General features: G+C 50.8%; 7 protein-coding genes and 1 non-coding gene across 8 annotated transcripts; 4 read left to right on the top strand and 4 right to left on the bottom strand.

Annotated features, from left to right (window-relative positions):
- Window positions 1-803: 803 nt before the first annotated feature.
- Window positions 804-2,510, top strand: J4E82_003513 (uncharacterized protein; the record flags this gene model as incomplete). Its single annotated transcript, XM_051729798.1, has 4 exons — window positions 804-1,203; window positions 1,252-1,428; window positions 1,594-2,138; window positions 2,193-2,510. 4 exons carry the CDS (start codon window positions 804-806, stop codon window positions 2,508-2,510), a joined length of 1,440 nt encoding a protein of 479 aa, XP_051590472.1.
- Window positions 2,511-2,900: 390 nt separating this feature from the next.
- On the top strand, window positions 2,901-2,985 carry J4E82_003512. The gene has a single exon. It is a non-coding gene; the product is annotated as a tRNA-Asn (tRNA).
- Window positions 2,986-3,532: 547 nt separating this feature from the next.
- On the bottom strand, window positions 3,533-4,878 carry J4E82_003511 (uncharacterized protein; the record flags this gene model as incomplete). Its single annotated transcript, XM_051729797.1, has 3 exons — window positions 3,533-3,772; window positions 4,181-4,476; window positions 4,524-4,878. The coding sequence occupies 3 exons, from the start codon at window positions 4,876-4,878 to the stop codon at window positions 3,533-3,535; spliced, it is 891 nt and encodes a 296-aa protein (XP_051590471.1).
- Window positions 4,879-5,619: 741 nt separating this feature from the next.
- Window positions 5,620-7,169, top strand: J4E82_003510 (uncharacterized protein; the record flags this gene model as incomplete). The annotated part of the gene is made up of 3 exons (XM_051729796.1): window positions 5,620-5,650; window positions 5,701-6,148; window positions 6,200-7,169. The coding sequence occupies 3 exons, from the start codon at window positions 5,620-5,622 to the stop codon at window positions 7,167-7,169; spliced, it is 1,449 nt and encodes a 482-aa protein (XP_051590470.1).
- Window positions 7,170-7,211: 42 nt separating this feature from the next.
- J4E82_003509 (uncharacterized protein) lies at window positions 7,212-8,387 on the bottom strand (the record flags this gene model as incomplete). The annotated part of the gene is made up of 2 exons (XM_051729795.1): window positions 7,212-8,086; window positions 8,135-8,387. The coding sequence occupies 2 exons, from the start codon at window positions 8,385-8,387 to the stop codon at window positions 7,212-7,214; spliced, it is 1,128 nt and encodes a 375-aa protein (XP_051590469.1).
- A 300-nt stretch (window positions 8,388-8,687) lies between these two features.
- J4E82_003508 (uncharacterized protein) lies at window positions 8,688-11,382 on the top strand (the record flags this gene model as incomplete). Its single annotated transcript, XM_051729794.1, has 4 exons — window positions 8,688-8,932; window positions 8,983-9,076; window positions 9,125-10,519; window positions 10,573-11,382. 4 exons carry the CDS (start codon window positions 8,688-8,690, stop codon window positions 11,380-11,382), a joined length of 2,544 nt encoding a protein of 847 aa, XP_051590468.1.
- Window positions 11,383-11,738: 356 nt separating this feature from the next.
- On the bottom strand, window positions 11,739-14,391 carry J4E82_003507 (uncharacterized protein; the record flags this gene model as incomplete). The annotated part of the gene is made up of 7 exons (XM_051729793.1): window positions 11,739-12,799; window positions 13,349-13,472; window positions 13,527-13,667; window positions 13,750-13,920; window positions 13,972-14,058; window positions 14,112-14,253; window positions 14,342-14,391. The coding sequence occupies 7 exons, from the start codon at window positions 14,389-14,391 to the stop codon at window positions 11,739-11,741; spliced, it is 1,776 nt and encodes a 591-aa protein (XP_051590467.1).
- A 435-nt stretch (window positions 14,392-14,826) lies between these two features.
- Window positions 14,827-18,314, bottom strand: NUT1 (mediator complex subunit; the record flags this gene model as incomplete). The annotated part of the gene is made up of 7 exons (XM_051729792.1): window positions 14,827-15,992; window positions 16,046-16,408; window positions 16,455-16,626; window positions 16,678-17,187; window positions 17,235-17,297; window positions 17,343-17,608; window positions 17,702-18,314. 7 exons carry the CDS (start codon window positions 18,312-18,314, stop codon window positions 14,827-14,829), a joined length of 3,153 nt encoding a protein of 1,050 aa, XP_051590466.1.
- Window positions 18,315-18,346: the final 32 nt, after the last annotated feature.

The raw sequence follows: 18,346 nt of genomic DNA, 5'->3' as shown, positions 1-18,346 counted from the left end.
CCAACGGGTTTGTCATCAATTGGAGTAATGTGACGAGAGGGCGATCATAGAAGGAACGGGTTGGTCCTCCGCGTTCTCAAGGATAGTGTCGGTCACCAAGAGCGCCTGTGTACCAACAATCGCGAGCGTAGCTGCCTCTGCAAAATACGGGTCGCATGGCCTTAACGACTGGAAAAGGGCCGGATAGCCTTGTCTTATATATGGGCAACTTCATTTCGATGTTGATCAAATTTGGCTGGTATTCATGCGCAACCAAAAGAGAAGGAGCTGCCTAGGTGAGAAATTCGATGGTAGCAGGGTTCAGTGTGAACTGCTGATAGAATGTGAGTATCACCAAATACATGAGTCAGGCAACACTCACTCGTTCTTCCTACATGATACACCCCTACGTTTGAAGAAGTCCTCTTCATGTGCCAACTGACCCGCCGCATTGATTGCCAAGGTTGGACCGAGGTATCTGCATGGATCGATAATGGCGGGGTAGGTAGGCCAACGTCATTATGAAAAAGCAAACGTCCTCTGCAGTTACTTCAACACATATCAAGTCTTTTGAGAACTAGAGAAGTGATCGCGTCTAAAATGGATACTCTTCGATGAACCAGCGGGGTCTGGGGGAAAGCTACGCGAAGGAGGGGCGAATGTGTGGATCTGGGGCAGTGTCGCGTGCCTGTGACTCGTCGACTGGATTGCCGCCTTCCTCATTCACAATTGGCGCCCGTGGCTGGCGTTTCGTTCGCCGTCCATCATGTCTTCATGTCATCGTCACCGACCTGCAACCCTCTATCATTCCTCCATGAAGCACTATGGTACAGGCATCGCTCTCCACCTCTCTTCAAAACGATGATAAATCGCTGCAGCAGCTCAACGAGCGCGAACCCGAGGCTGAATCATCTCTAAAAACCGGTGGTAAGACGGATGATACGCCAACTGTTCATCGCGGGGCAATTCGTGTTCCTTCCCCGGACCCATCCCTTGTATCAATAGACGATTCGAACATTATACGATTTGGTCAAAATCCAGACTATGCTCCTCTATACCATGACAGATATGCTTCACGCTTACCCACTCCTCCTCGTACCCTCAAAGGCAAAGTCCAAGCATCATGGACATCGAACAAGGGCCTCGCACTTGTTCTACTCGCTCAGCTATTCGGAACTCTGATGAATGTTACCACGAGAATACTAGAAATGGAAGGAAATAAGGGTATGAAGACCCTCCGGTAGCGATATCCGCATGTACTGACTGTCATAGGCAACGGATATCACCCATTTCAGATCTTATTCGCGAGGATGAGTATCACCGTGGCGTGCTCTTCTTTCTACATGTGGTACAAGAAGACAGAACATTTCCCTTTCGGAATGAAGGAAGTCCGCTCGTTGCTAGTTGCCAGAGGGCTGTTCGGCTTCTTTGGAGTCTTTGGAATGTACTGTAAGTTATGCAACGTCGATCAAGGAACCATATGGGTACAGTAACTCGTCTCAGCTCGTCAGATGCTCGGTCGCGCTTGAGGATTCTTGCTCACCCACTGCTGTGATGAACTCCACAGTACATCATATGGGCCCTCTCTGTATTTCATAGCGCTAACTATCATAGACTCCCTGCTGTACCTGCCTCTGGCCGATGCCACAGTCATTACGTTTCTGGCACCATCGCTCGCCTGCTGGGCATGCTCATATTTCATCAATGAGCCGTTCACCCGGATGGAACAGATCGCTGCTTACGTCTCGCTCTTTGGCGTTGTCCTTATCGCAAGACCCGTTACATTATTCTCTGCGCTGTCGCATTCCGACGCACCTATTCCTCCTGCCACTGGCGACTTAGATGCTCTTCTACCGAACACAACTGTATCTTCACCCGATCGTCTCGCCGCCGACTATGATTCGGTGACGCCAACGCAACGAGCAATGGCAGTAGGCATTGCAATGCTGGGTGTCATTGGAGCAGCAGGCGCATATACCACAATTCGATGGATCGGCAAGCGGGCACACCCGCTCATATCCGTTAACTACTTCGCAACATGGTGTACAATCGTCAGCGTAGTAGCAATGTTTACCATACCTGGTGTTGGGTTTCTGCTTCCGAACAGCCTGAGAGACTGGTGCTACCTAATCTTTCTGGGCGTCTGCGGTTTCGTAATGGTATGTCTGTTGCATAGTGCCGCCGTGTTATGCTTCTTGACTGACACCGCCTAGCAATTCCTCTTAGCCGCAGGCCTTCAATACGAGAAGTCATCTCGCGCAACAAACATGGTGTACATGCAAATGCTCTTCGCACTAGCATTTGACAAGCTGGTCTGGGGCACAACACCTGGCGCTTTATCCATAACTGGATCGTCGCTCATCCTTGGTTCGGCGATATACGTTGCGATGAACAAGGAGGCGCCGACGAAGAAAGTAGAGCCAATGGGAGGAGGAGACGACGAGGAAGAGAGGGGGTTGATATCGCCGGAATTCGAAGGTGAACAAATAGACGAAGAAGACGCAGACATACCGATGAGGCCACTGAGATGATGAAGAGACGTTCACATGGAGTGTTTGCAATAACAGCGACTTGATGCGCTTTGGGAAATGAAATTGCCAGGGTATTTTACATGAGTATGGAAAGAAACATAGATCATAGACGGTTATCGAAACATGATTGCATCTTTACTTGCGATGCTCACGTATTCAGCTCACTATAGTATTGTTATGAACTTCCTCTTGCTTCATTCTCGACGTGATAGGTGTTCTGCTTTGTTTAGTGATGGAACCTCCGATGAGATCTTGAAGTGGGGGGTAGCTACCCCACTTAAGCTTACGTTGGGTGACTATCTTGTTTGAGGTTCACACGGCGCGGTGCGACGAGGATCCATGGTCAATGCTAATATATACGATAGATATTTTCAACACTTCATCAAACAATCCTCTGTGGCGCAATTGGCTAGCGCGTCTGACTGTTACACCAGTGGCTATCAGGAGGTTGGAAGTTCGAGCCTTCCCGGAGGAGGATTATCTTTTTGCTCGTCCAGTATACATCAATCGTATTCATGTTACTGTGGTGGCACGTTCGCCCGTATGTCTTGTAGAATAATGTTTTTGCTGCACGTTCCATTGGCTGTAAGCGTGGTCGCGTTTATGTGCAGTTTTCTCGGTGAAGAGATCCTACAAACTCAAAGGACATACATAGATTGTTACACACTATTCCTTCAGACGGACTCATGTGTTTGCCATCCATTCACTCGTATGATGTGAACCCTAGATTCTGGTCTTTTGCACACTTTCAAATCTTACCCTACCGTCTTCAATTTTCAGCACATTAACGGGGACCTTGACGCGCAATGGCTCCTCGCCTGGCAGATTCATGGGAGCCGAGAAACCTGCTACATGCGAAACCATGCTGTCGCACGTCGGACATTTCCAGTCTCTGTGCACTGAGGCAGAATCCTCATTGCTGTTCTGTTCAATCCTCTTGATGCAGACATTGCAGAACTGGTGGTCGCAGGGACGGATACTGACTGTGTAAGCAAGAAGAGGCAGAATTGAAGAAGAACTGCTTACATGCAATCACACAGTCGCAGCTCGCATGTCGTGCACATCTTCGGCTTTGTTGGGTCGAACTCTGGTTCAGTGCTGATACCGACCTGTTGGTCCATCTGGCTAACACTCTTCATGTTGTTGAAATCACCTCCGTCGAGGCGCTCATCTACCTTTTCTTCTATAACGAAAAATTGTCCAGAAGCTTCGGCGTATGCTTTGACATCCATCGGCGGAGGCCGTGGGACGATATGCGTTAACTTTTCGCAGCTTACTGGGTCGAGCATGTGCACATAGAGAATACGTGCAGCAGTGTGGTTCCATAATGTGGCTGGGTAGGGGTCTTTGTATATATCTTGAACTACATCCTAGGTCAGTAAAAGTAAAGCGAAGGATTATCTAGCCCTACTCAGTTTTCCGCCAGCGGCTAGACCCATAGCGCTGATGTCTCTCGCATCATTGGTCTCGAGTTCTTTGTTAGTGTTATGCGTAACGACCTCTTTCTCAAAGCCGTAACTCGGGCTTTCTATTGTTGGAAAACCCTCGATTGGTGTCGCTACTTTCGCGAATTCGCCTCCAGAACAGTACGTAAACAAGTGAGACAGTCGCCCGATTGCCTTGAACACATGAGTTAATAAGAAACCTACGTAAGTTTTAGCGCGACTTACTTTACACTTAATATCTGTTCCTGGTTCTGCGAGATGCTTCGCCTTGAGAGGCACCTCGTAAGTAGAGTCGGTCGGGTAAGATCTCAAAACGTCGCCAATATCTCTACCAAGCTGCTCAGGCGTCTTCATTTCGTCAAGGTCACTAGAAAAACCGCGTGCGCTCTTCACTATATATTTGTCCTTGCTGAACGACCATAAGCGTCGCTTTGGAAGAAGTTCCGGTGTGATTTCAATCTGAAGCCCTCCATGCTGCTCTTTTGATGTCTTTTGGCCCTCGACAGTGTATCCAGATCCCACTTCCTTCAGTCAGCTGAGTTCCATGATAGGTAAGCTAGAGACGTACGCGGCATAGCGACAAACTGGCGAACTACGCCAGGCGCTACACAAATACCATCTAACCATCGTTGACCAGGTATGACGATGTAATCCTGCTGCTTCTCCTCGGCGTTTTTATCAGTAGTCTCCTCTATCGCACGACCCGAAATAGTGTTGATGTGGCCGATGAAAACACGAACAGCCCACTTATGCTGCTTTGGCTTGAAGTTCAGCCACATAGCTTCTCTCTGCCACATGGGGAAGAACAAACCGCCACTCTCACTGATGTTCTTCGGAAGATGGCTGGAACATGCTTCCACGCTGAACAGGTCGTAACTACCCAACGAGCCTGGTAGCTGGTGCAGCCTGTTATCATCCGGCATTCTTGGTGTTCTTTCGAAAGACATGCGAAATCCACAATCAGTCTCCACTACGCGCTTCGAGGAAGATAGCGGAGAGATGCTGAACTCAATTCTTTGGCCATAGTGAGTGTTTGCGTGCGAGATCAGCGATTCTGTAAGTCTGATTGTGTTCTTGGTGGAAATCTGGTCGTCATTGACCACAACGACTTCGTCATGATCACTCACGACGTATCTGGGTATGTCTTCGTAGTAGTGTATATTGTCGATTATCAGCTCGAGAGGCTTTTGAAAACCGCAGTCTGCTTTACGTCAATAAAATACCCAATTATCCGAAATATAGATTGAAAACCTTCGATCCGATTCCAAAGTTCAGACATTGGCTCGTCGTCATGCATGATTATAGAAAATGGCGACGAGTTGACATTCTCGGCTAGCGTTTCTTTCGGGTTGACCTGAGAAGTATCCTGGAGTTTCTCTAGGCCCTCGATCACAATTCTACGAGAGCCTATCGGGACGACTCGGGTCGATGTTGAGCAGCTCATCGTAGGTAGCAAACCTCCGTTTTAAGCAGAGCGTTGGGAGAGTTTCTGAGCTGGAAGGAAAGATGATGTGGTGCTTGTCTTGAGGTTCAACTCAGCTTGATGGCTGCCTTTACGTCTTGTCAGGTGGGGTCATCTCAGCCGCACACGCGCCCCCGCTCTTGTTGCGTTCAGCTGGGCCAACGTCTGTGTTTTCTTTATATCGTGGTGTGACTCAGAAAAGATGTCTTTTGGCTTCTCGATAGGGGACATCAGTATGTATACGCGGTTGCGTCGTTGGGCAAAGAGCACTGACTGTATCTAGTCCTCCTCAGCCAGCTAGCATACAGTCTTTACGATAGCGTCAGCTCCGGGAGGAAAGCAGCAACGCGGGACTTAAGAGAGCTTGAAGAAGTACTGTTCAGCCTGAAATGTGCTCTGGATCACCTTGGAGAAGTTTCAAACGACATACTCGCGCGGCCAGGTTTCCGGAATGGCGGATCAGGGTTCAAGGAAAAGCTTGATATGATGATCAACTCGTGTGCTTCCACTCTGCAAGAACTAGATACCGTAACGAAGAAATATCGTGACGTTGAGAGTAAGGCAAACAAGGGCAAGACGAAACTACGCACGCTGGAAGACGTGAAGAAGAGTATCCAGGTCAACTGGCAAAGAGTGCGATGGGACTACGAAAAGCAGTATTTGCAACAGTATCGGGAGAAGCTTAAGTCGCATACCGATGCGATAAACCTGATGTTGACCTCTGTGATCTGGTAAGCATCTTGGCTTGTAGCTCGAGCCAATATCGACTAACAATACAGCAGGGCGAACACTGCATCCGCAGATGCAGATAACGAGAAGAACCATAAAGTAACACAGTCCTTGTTAGGAGATGTACTGCGCAACCCAGCTGCAGATGAAGAATTTCGAGCTATGGTACAAGAGATACACACGATACTCACACGACCGACTACTGGAACAGAAGTCGTCGAGATAGCTACGATGCAGGGTACAGCACTGACCTGTAAGCAGTTTTGTACCACTGCCTATTCACCGAGCGGCTCATCAGTTTTCAAGTCCTCTGGCCCTGTCGCGAGACACGGAAGAAGTTTGCCTTCAGTGAGTATGTATGCCGTGTCGGATCTTCCGTATACAACGTCAACAGCGAAAGCATACGTCGGAGCTGTCTCAGAAGGAGTGTCAACGCAAGGAGCCGTGTATGCCATGCCTGCAAAAAGCTACCCAACTGATGAAAGCGAATTTTGTAAGGAAGATCTACCGGGCGACAGCGAACTGTCAGTCGCTACTGTCAAGCTCAACAATGAACGCCGTGCTTTCGGGGCAAAAGAATATCAAGCTTTCCTGCGGCAACACGCACAGCCGAAGAGAGTTCCGAAGCCATCTTTCCTGACGAGTATCATGCCCACCAGCCAGGAGCTTCAAGCTTGCATACCCTACATCTTTCAGTCGACGGCGGAAGGTAAACAGCAGACGCAGCAGCTGAAGAATGAGATCAATCGCTGGACTGAGGGGTTTTCTCATTTCATCAACCACAAAGCGCCTCCGAGAGAGAAGGACGAATGTTTCCTGATGTTGTTGGGAGCGCTGAATGAGGCAGTGGAAGATAGCTCTAGAGGGACGCGACAGCTATTCTACGAGACTTCGGACTCTTCAGGCTTTGCAACGGCCTTGGACCAGGTACAAACCATATCGAAGAGCGTGAGGGTGATGAAAGAGATTGAGGAATTCGAGGATGCTAAAGAAGAATGGGAGAAGCAGGAGCGAGTTCGTTGACTGTACAGTCTGATAGTTCAGTATTCGGACGAGACAGCGCTGTTAGATAACCCTGTGTAAAGGACGCATTAAAGGCATATCTCCCACACTTGAATTTCTTGGGGGACCGAACAGTTGTAGCAACTTCGCATTCCCTTGTCCCTTCTTGCCTCCTTCTAATGTGCTACTGAGCACATTTCCCATTTTACCACACGCTCCTCTAAACCAGAGAAAGCCCTCCAAATCTGAATCCACAAAGAGTCCAGGTTTCATCGTGACATGCTCATCATCGTCTGGTAGCATTGGATCAAGCACGTCGTGTAGTATCAGCCGCTCACCAGTGGGTAGCAGACACCACAGGTCGCCAAGTGCGTTCCATTTGGCAATGACGTCTGCCGCGGTATGTTTTTCGAAATCAACATAGCGATCTTGCTTAGTGATTTTTGGTGCGTGGTCGATAGGACCGTTGGAGTGTGCGTACCATCCGACGGGCTCATGCGGAGGCACAAATTTGCGTTGCTTCAAGACATCTACCAGCATTTCTGCCCCGGCAGTGGCAAGCTGTTGCTCTACAACCCGAGCCATATCAGGAGTATCGCGAGAAAGGCTAATGTCATGGCCAGGCATGGGGGTTTGGGCAAGGATAGTACCCTGGTCGAAATGCCTTGGATGTAGTGTTTGCACAGAGACACCGGTGTACTGCCGCCTCTTCAGTATGGCATGTTCGATGGGCGCTGGGCCACGCAGATCGGGCAGCAGAGAAGGATGGACGTTCAGGCCGCCGTATTGCGCATAGTTGAGGATCCTCGGTGGGACAAGGAGGCCGAAGGACACGGCGATGACGACATCTATGGGGTTGGGTGGCGTCCAGCCTGTGAAGGTGTCGATCACATGAGTAGGTAGATTGAGCTCTTCGGTAGCTACCTGCTTGATAGGAACTGAATCTTGTCAATTAATGCTGTGTGGCAGTCAAAAGACATTCCTACCCTCTCTTAGTTTTTTCAGTCCTCGTCCAGTAGGCTTCGCTGGTCGATGGACTACATCGATGCTCTCTATGAGTTTCGGCACATGCCGCTTCGCGTCTGCTACGGCGCGCAGTGATGCGATACTGAAATTGTCAGAACCGCAGAACAATATCCGCAACGGCCCCGACGTCCGAGCGGGAACTGCTGTAGAGCTATAGCGACAGTGTGGAGTCTGGACCAGGGAGTAGACGCGGCCTCGTAGCCTGCAGAACATGGTCGGAGTGAGGAAGTTCGGCGACAAATGCCGCGCCGCAGGATCTGGACGTTGCGATCGAGATCTCGTGGGGCATCTTCACCACGACAATCGGGTGCATCCTTGCCGCCTGGCGCCGCATCGCGATGCATCGCAATCTTTGACCATGGAATACAAATAGTCCACAGCGACCGCTTGTTGTTGAGGTTGGCACGGTGGCTGGTTGTCTTCTCCGCGTCTCTTCCGCACGTGTGACGCCATTCATCCCTCACCCAAAACCACCCGAAGCGCTCGCGACCAGGCACTTCGAAGAATGCTGGAATGTCGTCCACGGCGGGCTCTAAGGTCATTCCGGCGCAACTCTCTTTCCTAGCCATATACAACCCTTCCCTCGGAAGGTCAGATGAGACATTCGACCAGCAGATTGTCTTCTATTACTCCAAGGCCGCCAAGACACGCTCCAAACTGAGAGATGGCGATACTGAGAGGGAAGAGGAGTTGCGCGAGCAGGAGAATGAGAAGCTCCGTCAGGTCGGGCTAGCTCAGGGCATGGTAGGCTTTGCGAAGTAGGTCGCGTGGCAAGCACTTTCCGTATATCAAAGCTGATCAAGCATAGGAGCTTCTCTGATGGCGAGGCAGTTGATTCCGTAGAAACGCAGAAGACGCGTATTGTTCTGCGTGAATTGGAGGACGGATGGTGGATATTGGCAGTATGTACATTACACATGCTCAGTAGACTACAACTGACACCACGGTAGTCGATTGACCTTACACAACTACCCGCTGCCGGCGGCCTCACACGAACCGATTCGAGCACCGATACCACCGAGCCCGTCATCGAGTACTCATCACGCGAAGTCAGCCCGCCCGCACTGCTGATCCAACAACTCGCTCGCGCCCAGTCCATCTTCCTGCTCCATCATGGCTCGACAATGGAGGCCATGTTCGCCAAACACGGCCGCAGCAAGTTCTGCAGCATACTAGAGAGATACTGGTCGCGGTTTGCGAGCAATTGGGACGTGCTACTACACGGAAGCCCTGCGGTGGAGATATACGGTGGCATGAAACTGGCAGCAGGCGGAGAGTTGGGCATGGGTGTTGGAGAAGAGGAGTGGGGTAGCAGTGAGCGGGATGTGCTAGAGGACTTTGCACGCAGAACATCAGGTCTCGTGGATGTCATGGTATCCCGCTTCGGCGAAGCATCGCCGTTGCAACAAGCCAAAACCTCTACAGACCCAAAAACACTCGAAGTCTCCGAGTTGGAACCCTGGATAGGGGTCGGGAGAAATGCCCATGCCGCTGATGGCGTTGTCTTTTCAGGTCTGGGAGCGGTAAGCCGAAAGTCGCTGCGGGACTTGTCTCACTGGGTAGAGACTATCTACGCTCACGGCGAGTACGCTTACGGCATACGAGACAACCCGACTTCTGATCGCAGAAAACGGCGGAGGAGAAATCTGAAGCCCGAGTCCGAGCCCGAACCATCGCCTCCAATGCGGGACGAAAGGCCGCGTCCTCCAGTATCGAACGATGGCTCAGACCTGCCACCTGGTATCCCTCCACCGATTGTCAAAGCGGTTGAGAACTCCCTTGATAAGGCAGCAGCCGCCGTCGATAACAACAAATCTCAGGCCACTTCAACTGCGCCCGAGTCTCAGACAATGCTATCGTCTCTGGGTGACACCGAGACATGGATGAAATATATGACCCTTGGCTATGGGACAGCATGGGGCGGAAGCGGAAACAAGAGCGCAGAGACCTCGGGTTCTGCTGCTCCAGCGCCAGCTCCGGTACCACAACCGGTACGCGAACGAACACCTTCCCCTGCAGCGATGCGCTACGTCGATCCTACACCCGATGTAGACCCAGCAGAAGAGAAGATAAAGCAACAGATACGCCTAGAGAACGATGGGTACTTTCTCGTAGGGCTCAAGGGGGATCTGCAAGACTTGGAAGTCGACGACGAGAACGGAGAGGGTGATTGGAACAACCGAATACCACTGCGGACTATACATGTGGAGGTCGACAGGCGAGCTGCCTCACTGCAAACAGGAGACGGTGACTCGGACGAGACTCCGCAATACGAGAAGGATATGAGAGTGCAACCGACGACGACAGGAAGTAATCTAGCCCGGTTAAGACCTGTCGTTTACGTGGTAAGTTTGGACAGCATCTACGACATCTAAGACCCGGCTAACACTAAATCCAGCACCGTCCATTCGTCTACACCTTCCTCTTCGAACACCGCACGCATTCACTAGGCGTCGCATCCTTCTACCGCGACATTCACAACTTCTTCTCGCCCCTCCACCGCTCCCTAGACAAAAGCACCTCCCCCGCAAACGTCGCCGCGCGTCTCCACGCCGTCTCCAACCACTACACAACCGAAGCCTCTACCGGCGGTTCAGGCCCAAACTCAGGCCCCAACACGCAGGCCATTTACGATGTCGTCTTCGACCCCCGCACATACACGATCCATTCCAGTCTGCCCAATATTCCCGACCCAGGAACCTTACTAGCAGAAGGTCTGGGCAGCAGCAGTACCAGCTCCCTCGGCTGGAGCAGAGTCGAAGCCCTCAACGTCCACTCCCAGATCCTAGCCACGGTAGCAGGTACGCGCCGCGACCTTTCTGAAATAGAACGTACGTGCAAGACTTCGCGCGGATGGTGGGTCGTCTGGATGCGTCTCCCGCCTTCTCAAGTCAGCTCCGAAGACGCAGCTGCCCAACAAGACTCGCAGAACAACTCCAACGAGGGGTCTGGCTCCGCGCAGTTCAACACAAATGAGCTGCGGGAAGCGTTCTTAGTTCGCCGCGCGAGGGATAGTCAGCCAGGGAGTACGAAGAGCTCGAGTCGCTTTGCAAATGGTATGTGGAGTGGATTTGGTATGGGTGGTGGCGGAGGTCAGAATCAGAGGATGGGGGGTGCGGCAGCGGGTTGGGGACCCAAGGGGTTGGCAGAGGGGATTGGTATTGATGCCAGGAGGTATGTTGAGGAGTTGTTGAGTTTGAATAGATAGAGTTGGTGGTCAGTCAGGAATGAGAATGCTTCGATAGACAGGAGTGAGATTCAGTTCATCCCTAGTACCAGCTCACCCCGTCACCCCGTTGTTTGTTTGAGCATGTCAAAGGTGGTGATGAAAAGGGGAGGAGTACGCCATTGCTCATGGCGTCCCCATGATCATAACCACTTTCACTTACGTATCCGAGAAACCATTTGACCTGGTGCGACTCAATCAGATCTGTCCATCAGCATTACCGTAAATTCGCTATACTGGGGTATATCTGTACGCTTTTTATACTCAAGGAATCACGGCCCATCTTTGCGATCGTGACGCGATTGTCGTGACTCGTCGTAAACGTGAATTCGGAAATTTCAATCCACTTCAACATGCTCGGTGTCATCCAATGCCCTAACCACTTCCTCCATCTCCTTCGGACTCGTAATACCCCAGACACCGCCTCCTTTGACGGAGCCCTTCATACCCACTTCTTTACCCACAAGGTTTCTGCCCACTTTCCCCGGACCAATGCCCACATAACGCATAATCTTCTCTTGCTCGTGCAGATACTTTACGCTCTTCCACCACTGTACTGTTTCTACACAGCTACGTGCTAGAAGATCCTTGAGCTGCTCTTTGTCCTGGAAGGGCTTGCCAGATACATTCGATATGCAAGGCATGATACCTGGCCATGTAACGATGTCACGTCCATCTTCAGTTTCTTTGTGGAGTATGCGTTTCATGGTTTCTTGAGCGGGCTTCATGAGAAGGCTGTGGAAGGGCGCGTCGGATTTTAAGCGTACGTGACGTGGATCGTGGCCGCCGAATTGACGTAAATTCGTGAGCAAGGTGTTGATGCGGGTGATGCTGCCGCTGAGGACGATTTGGTTCTTCGAGTTGAGATTTGCGATTGAGACTTGTTGGACGGCTGGTAGATGGTCGTGGGAGTCTGCTTTAGAGCCCAGGGCAAGGAATTCATGGATACCGTTGATGAGTGCTTGCATGTGCTCTTCGGACTCGCAGACTAGGGCGACCATGCCGAACTCGCCGCCTTCCTCTGCAACTGCTTCCTGACTGCATTTACTCATGACTTCGGCTCGTCTCCGTACCATCTTTAGTGCGTCCCGGAATGTGAGGTAGCCGCCTGCCACTAGTGCCGCAAACTCGCCTAGTGAATGTCCCAGTGTGATGTCTACGCGCTCACTAGTCTTGAAGCCAAAGTCCTTCTCCAGTATTCGCAGTATGAGGATCGAGGTTGCCATGATGGCCGGCTGCGCATTCTCGGTCCGTGTGAGTTCGGCATTGGTACCAGATTCTATCGTCTTGGTGAGGGGGAGTTTGAGGGTTTCGTCGATTTCCTCGAGGATGGGTTTCGCGGTGTTGGGGAAGGCTTCCAGCCATGGTGTGCACATTCCCACTCGCTGTACGCCCTGACCTGTTGCTGCTTAGCATGCTGAAATAGTGAGGTTTGTAGAAGCTGGGAAGAAGTACCAGGAAAGAAGATGGCAGTCTTTGGTCTCTTAGCTGGCGCGTCTCGTACGCTGCTCATCCAGCGCCGTCGCGCGGGCTGACAATTGTCGCTCCGCTCGCCGCATCGCATGCACCGTCGCGTTAGACGCGGGGCTGCTCTGGAAGCGGTATTGAGAGAAGTAGACATGGTAGGTTTCTGACTATGACTTTCAGGGAGTCATGGTGTTGATCTCTGGAAGTTCTGCGGAGATGCGGAGGTTCGGGACGCGGGGAATTGACGTGAGGTGCCCTGCAGCTCGGTTTAGCGTCGTGGGGTGACAGCATCCCCACGGCCGAGGTCTCTCCCTTTTCCGCGACAAATCGGCGCCGAGGCAATTGACAAGCTTGCGAATGTTCACCATGACTTTTTCCATTGCTAAGTTGATGATGATTCTGGGAGATGACCACAATGTCTGTTCTACCACACCTTATGCGCCCTGGATGTTCAGTCCACCATCAACCTGAATGCGCATACCAGTCATACTAGTATTCTTTGCCAGCATCACGAACGCAGCAGCACAATCATCCAGGAATGTCTCATGCTTCAGTGCTGCAAGGTTCTTCAACTGTTCGATCTTTTCCTGGGAATATTTGAGGCCCTAAGATAGTGTCAGCATCCAATACAAGGTACCAGGAGAGGTTCTTCTTCGCACCCATTCAGTCAGCAGTAAGCCCGGGAGGACCGTATTGACACGGATTTTGGGTCCAACAGTGACTGCCAGACATTTGACCAGCTGAAGTTGTGCTGCTTTGGTAACCGAGTATGGCATGCTTGATCCGCCTTGGCTGACACCCTGTACTTCGCGATTAGCATGTGGTTACTACTAGACCTTTGGCCTGAACGTAAATCAAGAGAAGATCAGAAGGGCAGCTCACCGCAATGCTACCAGTAGTAATCATAAGTCCACCATCCGGATTCGCATCGAATGTAGCCCTCGCTTCAGAGAGTATTGCCTTGGGTACTTTAACATTTGCGTTCCAGCACTTATCCCACTCTTCTTCGCTCATGGAGTCGAGGTCTTTCCATTCAGCGAAACGCGTCCAGCCCTGCATTGGCGTTAGCAGCATCCTCTCTTGTCGGTATCTGTCTGTACATACTGCGTTAGCGAGCACAATATCCAGCCCACCCAACTGCTCGATTGTCTCTCTAACCGCTCGCTTTGCTTCCGCCGTCGATGTCATATCCTATCGGACACTTTAGCTTACATTCACTACAAACAAGAATACGATGAGCGTACCGCTTTGATTACAATAGCTTTGACACCATGTGCCTCACATGCCTTTTGCACTTTTTGTGCCGGCTCGATACGGTTGAAGTAATTGATAGCGACGTTCGCGCCTTCACTGGCAAACGTCGTACTGAGGAGTTCGCCGAGACCACTGGAGATATTGTCAGTGACAAACTTCTAACGTGACACAGAGATGGCAGAATTAATTGAAGCCTTTTTAGGAGTTGCCCTGTACGTACGCTGATCCACCTGTGATAAGCACGTTTCTGCCTTTGAGATCGTACGGCATCTTTGCTACTTGGTGTGGTAGTGTGGGGTAGAGATAGAATACTGTCAACGGGTCCTCGTCGAGAATAAGACACGGGATTGTAAAGAGTCTATGAGAAAACTGTAATTTGTGAATCAGTATGAGACGTCATTAAAGTTGTTTACACTGTGTACTGACGGACTCCGTTGGGGTAGAGGTGGGGCGAGAGCTTCCGGAGCTATGCAGGTACACCCCGCTCCATCCATCTTACTTCATGCCGTTTCCGAATTAGTGTTTGTTACCTCGGTACATTTGGCACAATAATCACACCGAGTCCGTTTTTACTTCCGGTGGTAACATGATCTATTCAAAGAATAACTCCAAAGATGCGGTACTGGTAGTCTCTAGACTCGATGCCCAAACAGTCAAGTCCGATCCAAGCGCTTATCCAAGCAACTCCCCTTCATACAACATCTGCTACATGTTATCGAAATCCAACCCCCAGTCATCGTCACCTCCACCTCCACCCATATCCATGTTCATGTCCATATCCATATCCATGCCCATACTACCCATGTCGCCCAGATTCAGATCGGGTAGGTTACCCAGATCCGTACTCATGTCACCCGCTCCCGCATCGCCATTACCCATACCGATGCTTGACAGATCCAGGCCTTCAGGACCCGTAAGTTCGTCCATACTGCGCTGCAGCGCTTTGTTGTCCATGTTGGAGATGTCGTCAACAACTGTTGCAGCGGCCGCATCATCGATAGCTCGGTTGAGATCGTCAGATATGGTTTGCGATTGCATATCTGCGATATTGACACTTGGGATGTTGATAGGCGGTGCTTGGAGTCCAGCTTCACCAAGGGAGGCAAAGTGTGCTTCTACGCGGCGGTGCAGGCGTACTATTGTCTCCGCCGTTAGGGGATCTGTCGCAACCAGATTTGCAGCGCTCTCGAATTCTTGCTTGAGCATTTCGCGGAGATTCATGTGATTTCGCTGTTGGGGCGGCGCTGGTATCGAGCTTCCTACCCAGTCAACTGTGATGGGACTATCCTCGACAGTGGGAGCACAGATGATGGACACGCCGATGTCTAGTGCAGCCGCACCGTTGCCAGCATCTGTCTGTGCCTTTACTTCATCTACGACTGCGCGCAGTGTTCTCGTCGCACCCAGCATCTTGAGCGATGCATAGATCTGGCGGTGTGTGTAGCCAGGTGGATTTGGCTGTAACGACGAGGTCGAAGCCCACTGTGACAGTTGCTGTATGGTGTGCCGTATGGATGAGTTGAGAGTGCTGTTCGGCGCATTCGTCCACTGATCTACCTCTTTCAAGCTAGCGTACACGGAACGTTCGTAGTATGCGTGAACTTTGATCGCCTGGATAAAAGGCTCGAGTGTCGTTCGGTTCGGCTCACGTCGCTGTAGCGTGCGGAAGCACTTTTCCAGGCGATTAGAAACCATAGCTATTATAGTCGAATGCATAGCTTGTGCGTCGCCAGAGGAGGGAGTCGTTAGTATGACTTCGTTGAATATACGGATCATCGCATCGAGATCGTTGTGCGTTTGAAGGAGCGCGTATGAGGCCATCCAGGTAAGACCTTCTATTAAGGATGGCAATAAGAATGTCTCTCCGAGATCTGGGACGGGTCAGTAATGCTAGGTTTAACGAAATGTATCAGTATGAGCTTACATTCTAAACCACCTTTGACCGACTCAAATGACAGAACTCCAGTCGAGCATGCCACGACTGTCTGTCTGAATAATGTGGGAACTATGAGGTAGAAATCTTGAGGACGGCAAGATGCAAAGACTTCGTTGCTAAGCCCTTCCTTATCGGCGTCGTAGAGTCCTTTTAGCCAGTTACCAAGATGCTTGCCTTGCTCTTCGCTCAGTTGGTCGGGCAGCATGCTATGATGACCACGTTTCAAAAGTTTGGCGATGAACGTATCATGACCGATACCGATGTCGTGGTACGTAAGATCATAGCGGTGTATGAATGCCATGACGAGGACCAGTATCGCACCGAATTCGTCGTATACTGGTTGGTATTCGCCTATATATGTCAGCGGAATACAACACTAGTATTGTTGAGAACTCGCCTTGATCGCTATCATAGTGCCAGTCGTCAAGAAATTGGCATAGAGGTCGCAGAATGCTCGCTGGTGAGGTGAATTGGAGCATTACGTCCATTGCCTGCGGTTTCTTGAAGAGTAACGAGGATAGTTGCTTCAAGTACATAGTCGTTTGAGTTTCACAGAGGTGTGCTATAAACTGTATTCATGTCAGCAAGTCTCTTTTGGAAGTCATGCAATCAAGTCGTACATCTGTAACAGCAGCGACTATGGCACCCGCATTTCCGTCCAGGCTCTCAAGTCCGTCGATGAATGTGCTGACTTTGTCAAAGTTTGACTTGCACTGGTTTAGCAATTCTTTCCTCTCGTATCTCTTCGAAGGTGGGCCCTGCATGGGGGCTTCACCAAGCAACCGCTCTACGGTACCCGTTGGGATGAGAGCATGAAGCGCACAGGCGTTGAGGAAGTCTTGCCTGACATCGGAGAGGGAGTTGTTATTGCTTCCCATGATATCATCGAACCCTTGCGAGAATGATGGAAATGCGTGGGGGTCCACATGACTGAGTGCTTGAGTGATGCACATCTCGACTGTCATGGGGAATATCGATCCGGTTAGCTGTGCCAGGAGTAATGGCACCTTATTGATTAGGAAAGATTTCAGGTAGAACATGGTTTGCGGCGGTTCACTGCGATACATGGCGTTGGCAAGAACATCAAAAGCAGCGGTGATCAAGTCTGTGGCCATGTTCTGCGCTTCCAACTATGACGAGTCAGCATCTCTCCCGGAATGAGAGACCACCACCTTACCTTGTATCGTGAGTGAAGATGATTGATAATGATGAAGTCATCGGTTAGAGGACGCGCGACAAGCTTGAACTTTTAGCAATAGACTAGCTCAACATCTGTATGACTTACCAATGCATTCAAGAAGATGTAGAGACCGGCTCGCGTGTTCACTTGTGGGAGCTCCATTACAGCATCGAGCTGAAGGGCAGCGACTTCAAGACCTGCGTTCCCATTCTCCTCACCGTTGACGTTAGGAAGTTTCTCGTAGAAATCATGCCGTTTCTGTGAGAGTTCCAATCTTTCAGCTAGTTGTAACGATTGATGCGATCCGCCCGAGTTGTTGGAGAGAAACGGGATGAACGAAGAGAACGATTGAATGAAACTCTTGCGTATATCTGAGTTATGTGAGTGGTGCAGTCACCAAGGATCGAAAGAGTCGTTTTGAGCTTTGCATAGGAAGATTTTACGAAAGTAAGAGAGCCGCTTACCTTTGCCTTTGGGATTATTCAGTATCCGCAGGATCTTTGAGTTTTCTATTACGCCAATCACAAGCATTGCAAGGCCTTCCCGAACATTAATAGAGTGCTGCTGGGGCTGCTGAATACCAGCCATGGCCTGGATCATGCTATCGCTCGTATGCGAGGTCACCATTGCCTGCATCCATCTTGTCAAGACAATAAGTGTGCGCAGGCCTTCAGTATTGTTGATAGGCCGCTCTTCTGCAGCAAAAGCCTTGTGTAAGCGATGAAAGACAATTTCCTCGAGTTCTGGTGGATTGTCCCATTGCGCCTCCTTGGTTGGTTTCTCGTCGCCTGTCTTGACTGGAAGGCGATCCTTGGAGTACAGGAACGTCAGCGTCAGGACGTCAGAGGCATCGACCTTCTTCAAAGCCAGTAGCTGCTCAAGAAAGACAATAGAACGTGGATCGATGTTGTTGGAACCTGCGACGCGTGGTCGAAGCACCAGTGCAGCAAGCTTCCGGCCGGGCAGTGGAGACTTCGCGTGGAGCTGCGCGACGGCTGCAGCGAACAAATCAGGTTGGATACGCCGCTCGAGGCACTTATCCAAAAAGACCGACCATTCCTTAATCATGGACTCCATGGTACATGTGCTTTAAAAATACGCCCCGAAGG

The sequence above is a fragment of the Alternaria postmessia genome, assembly GCF_024291825.1.
Source record: "Alternaria postmessia strain BMP 2775 chromosome Unknown scaffold_15, whole genome shotgun sequence".
Taxonomy (NCBI): Eukaryota; Fungi; Ascomycota; class Dothideomycetes; order Pleosporales; family Pleosporaceae; genus Alternaria; species Alternaria postmessia.
Note: the sequence above shows the minus strand (reverse complement) of the source record. Positions and strands in the feature narration are given on the sequence as shown.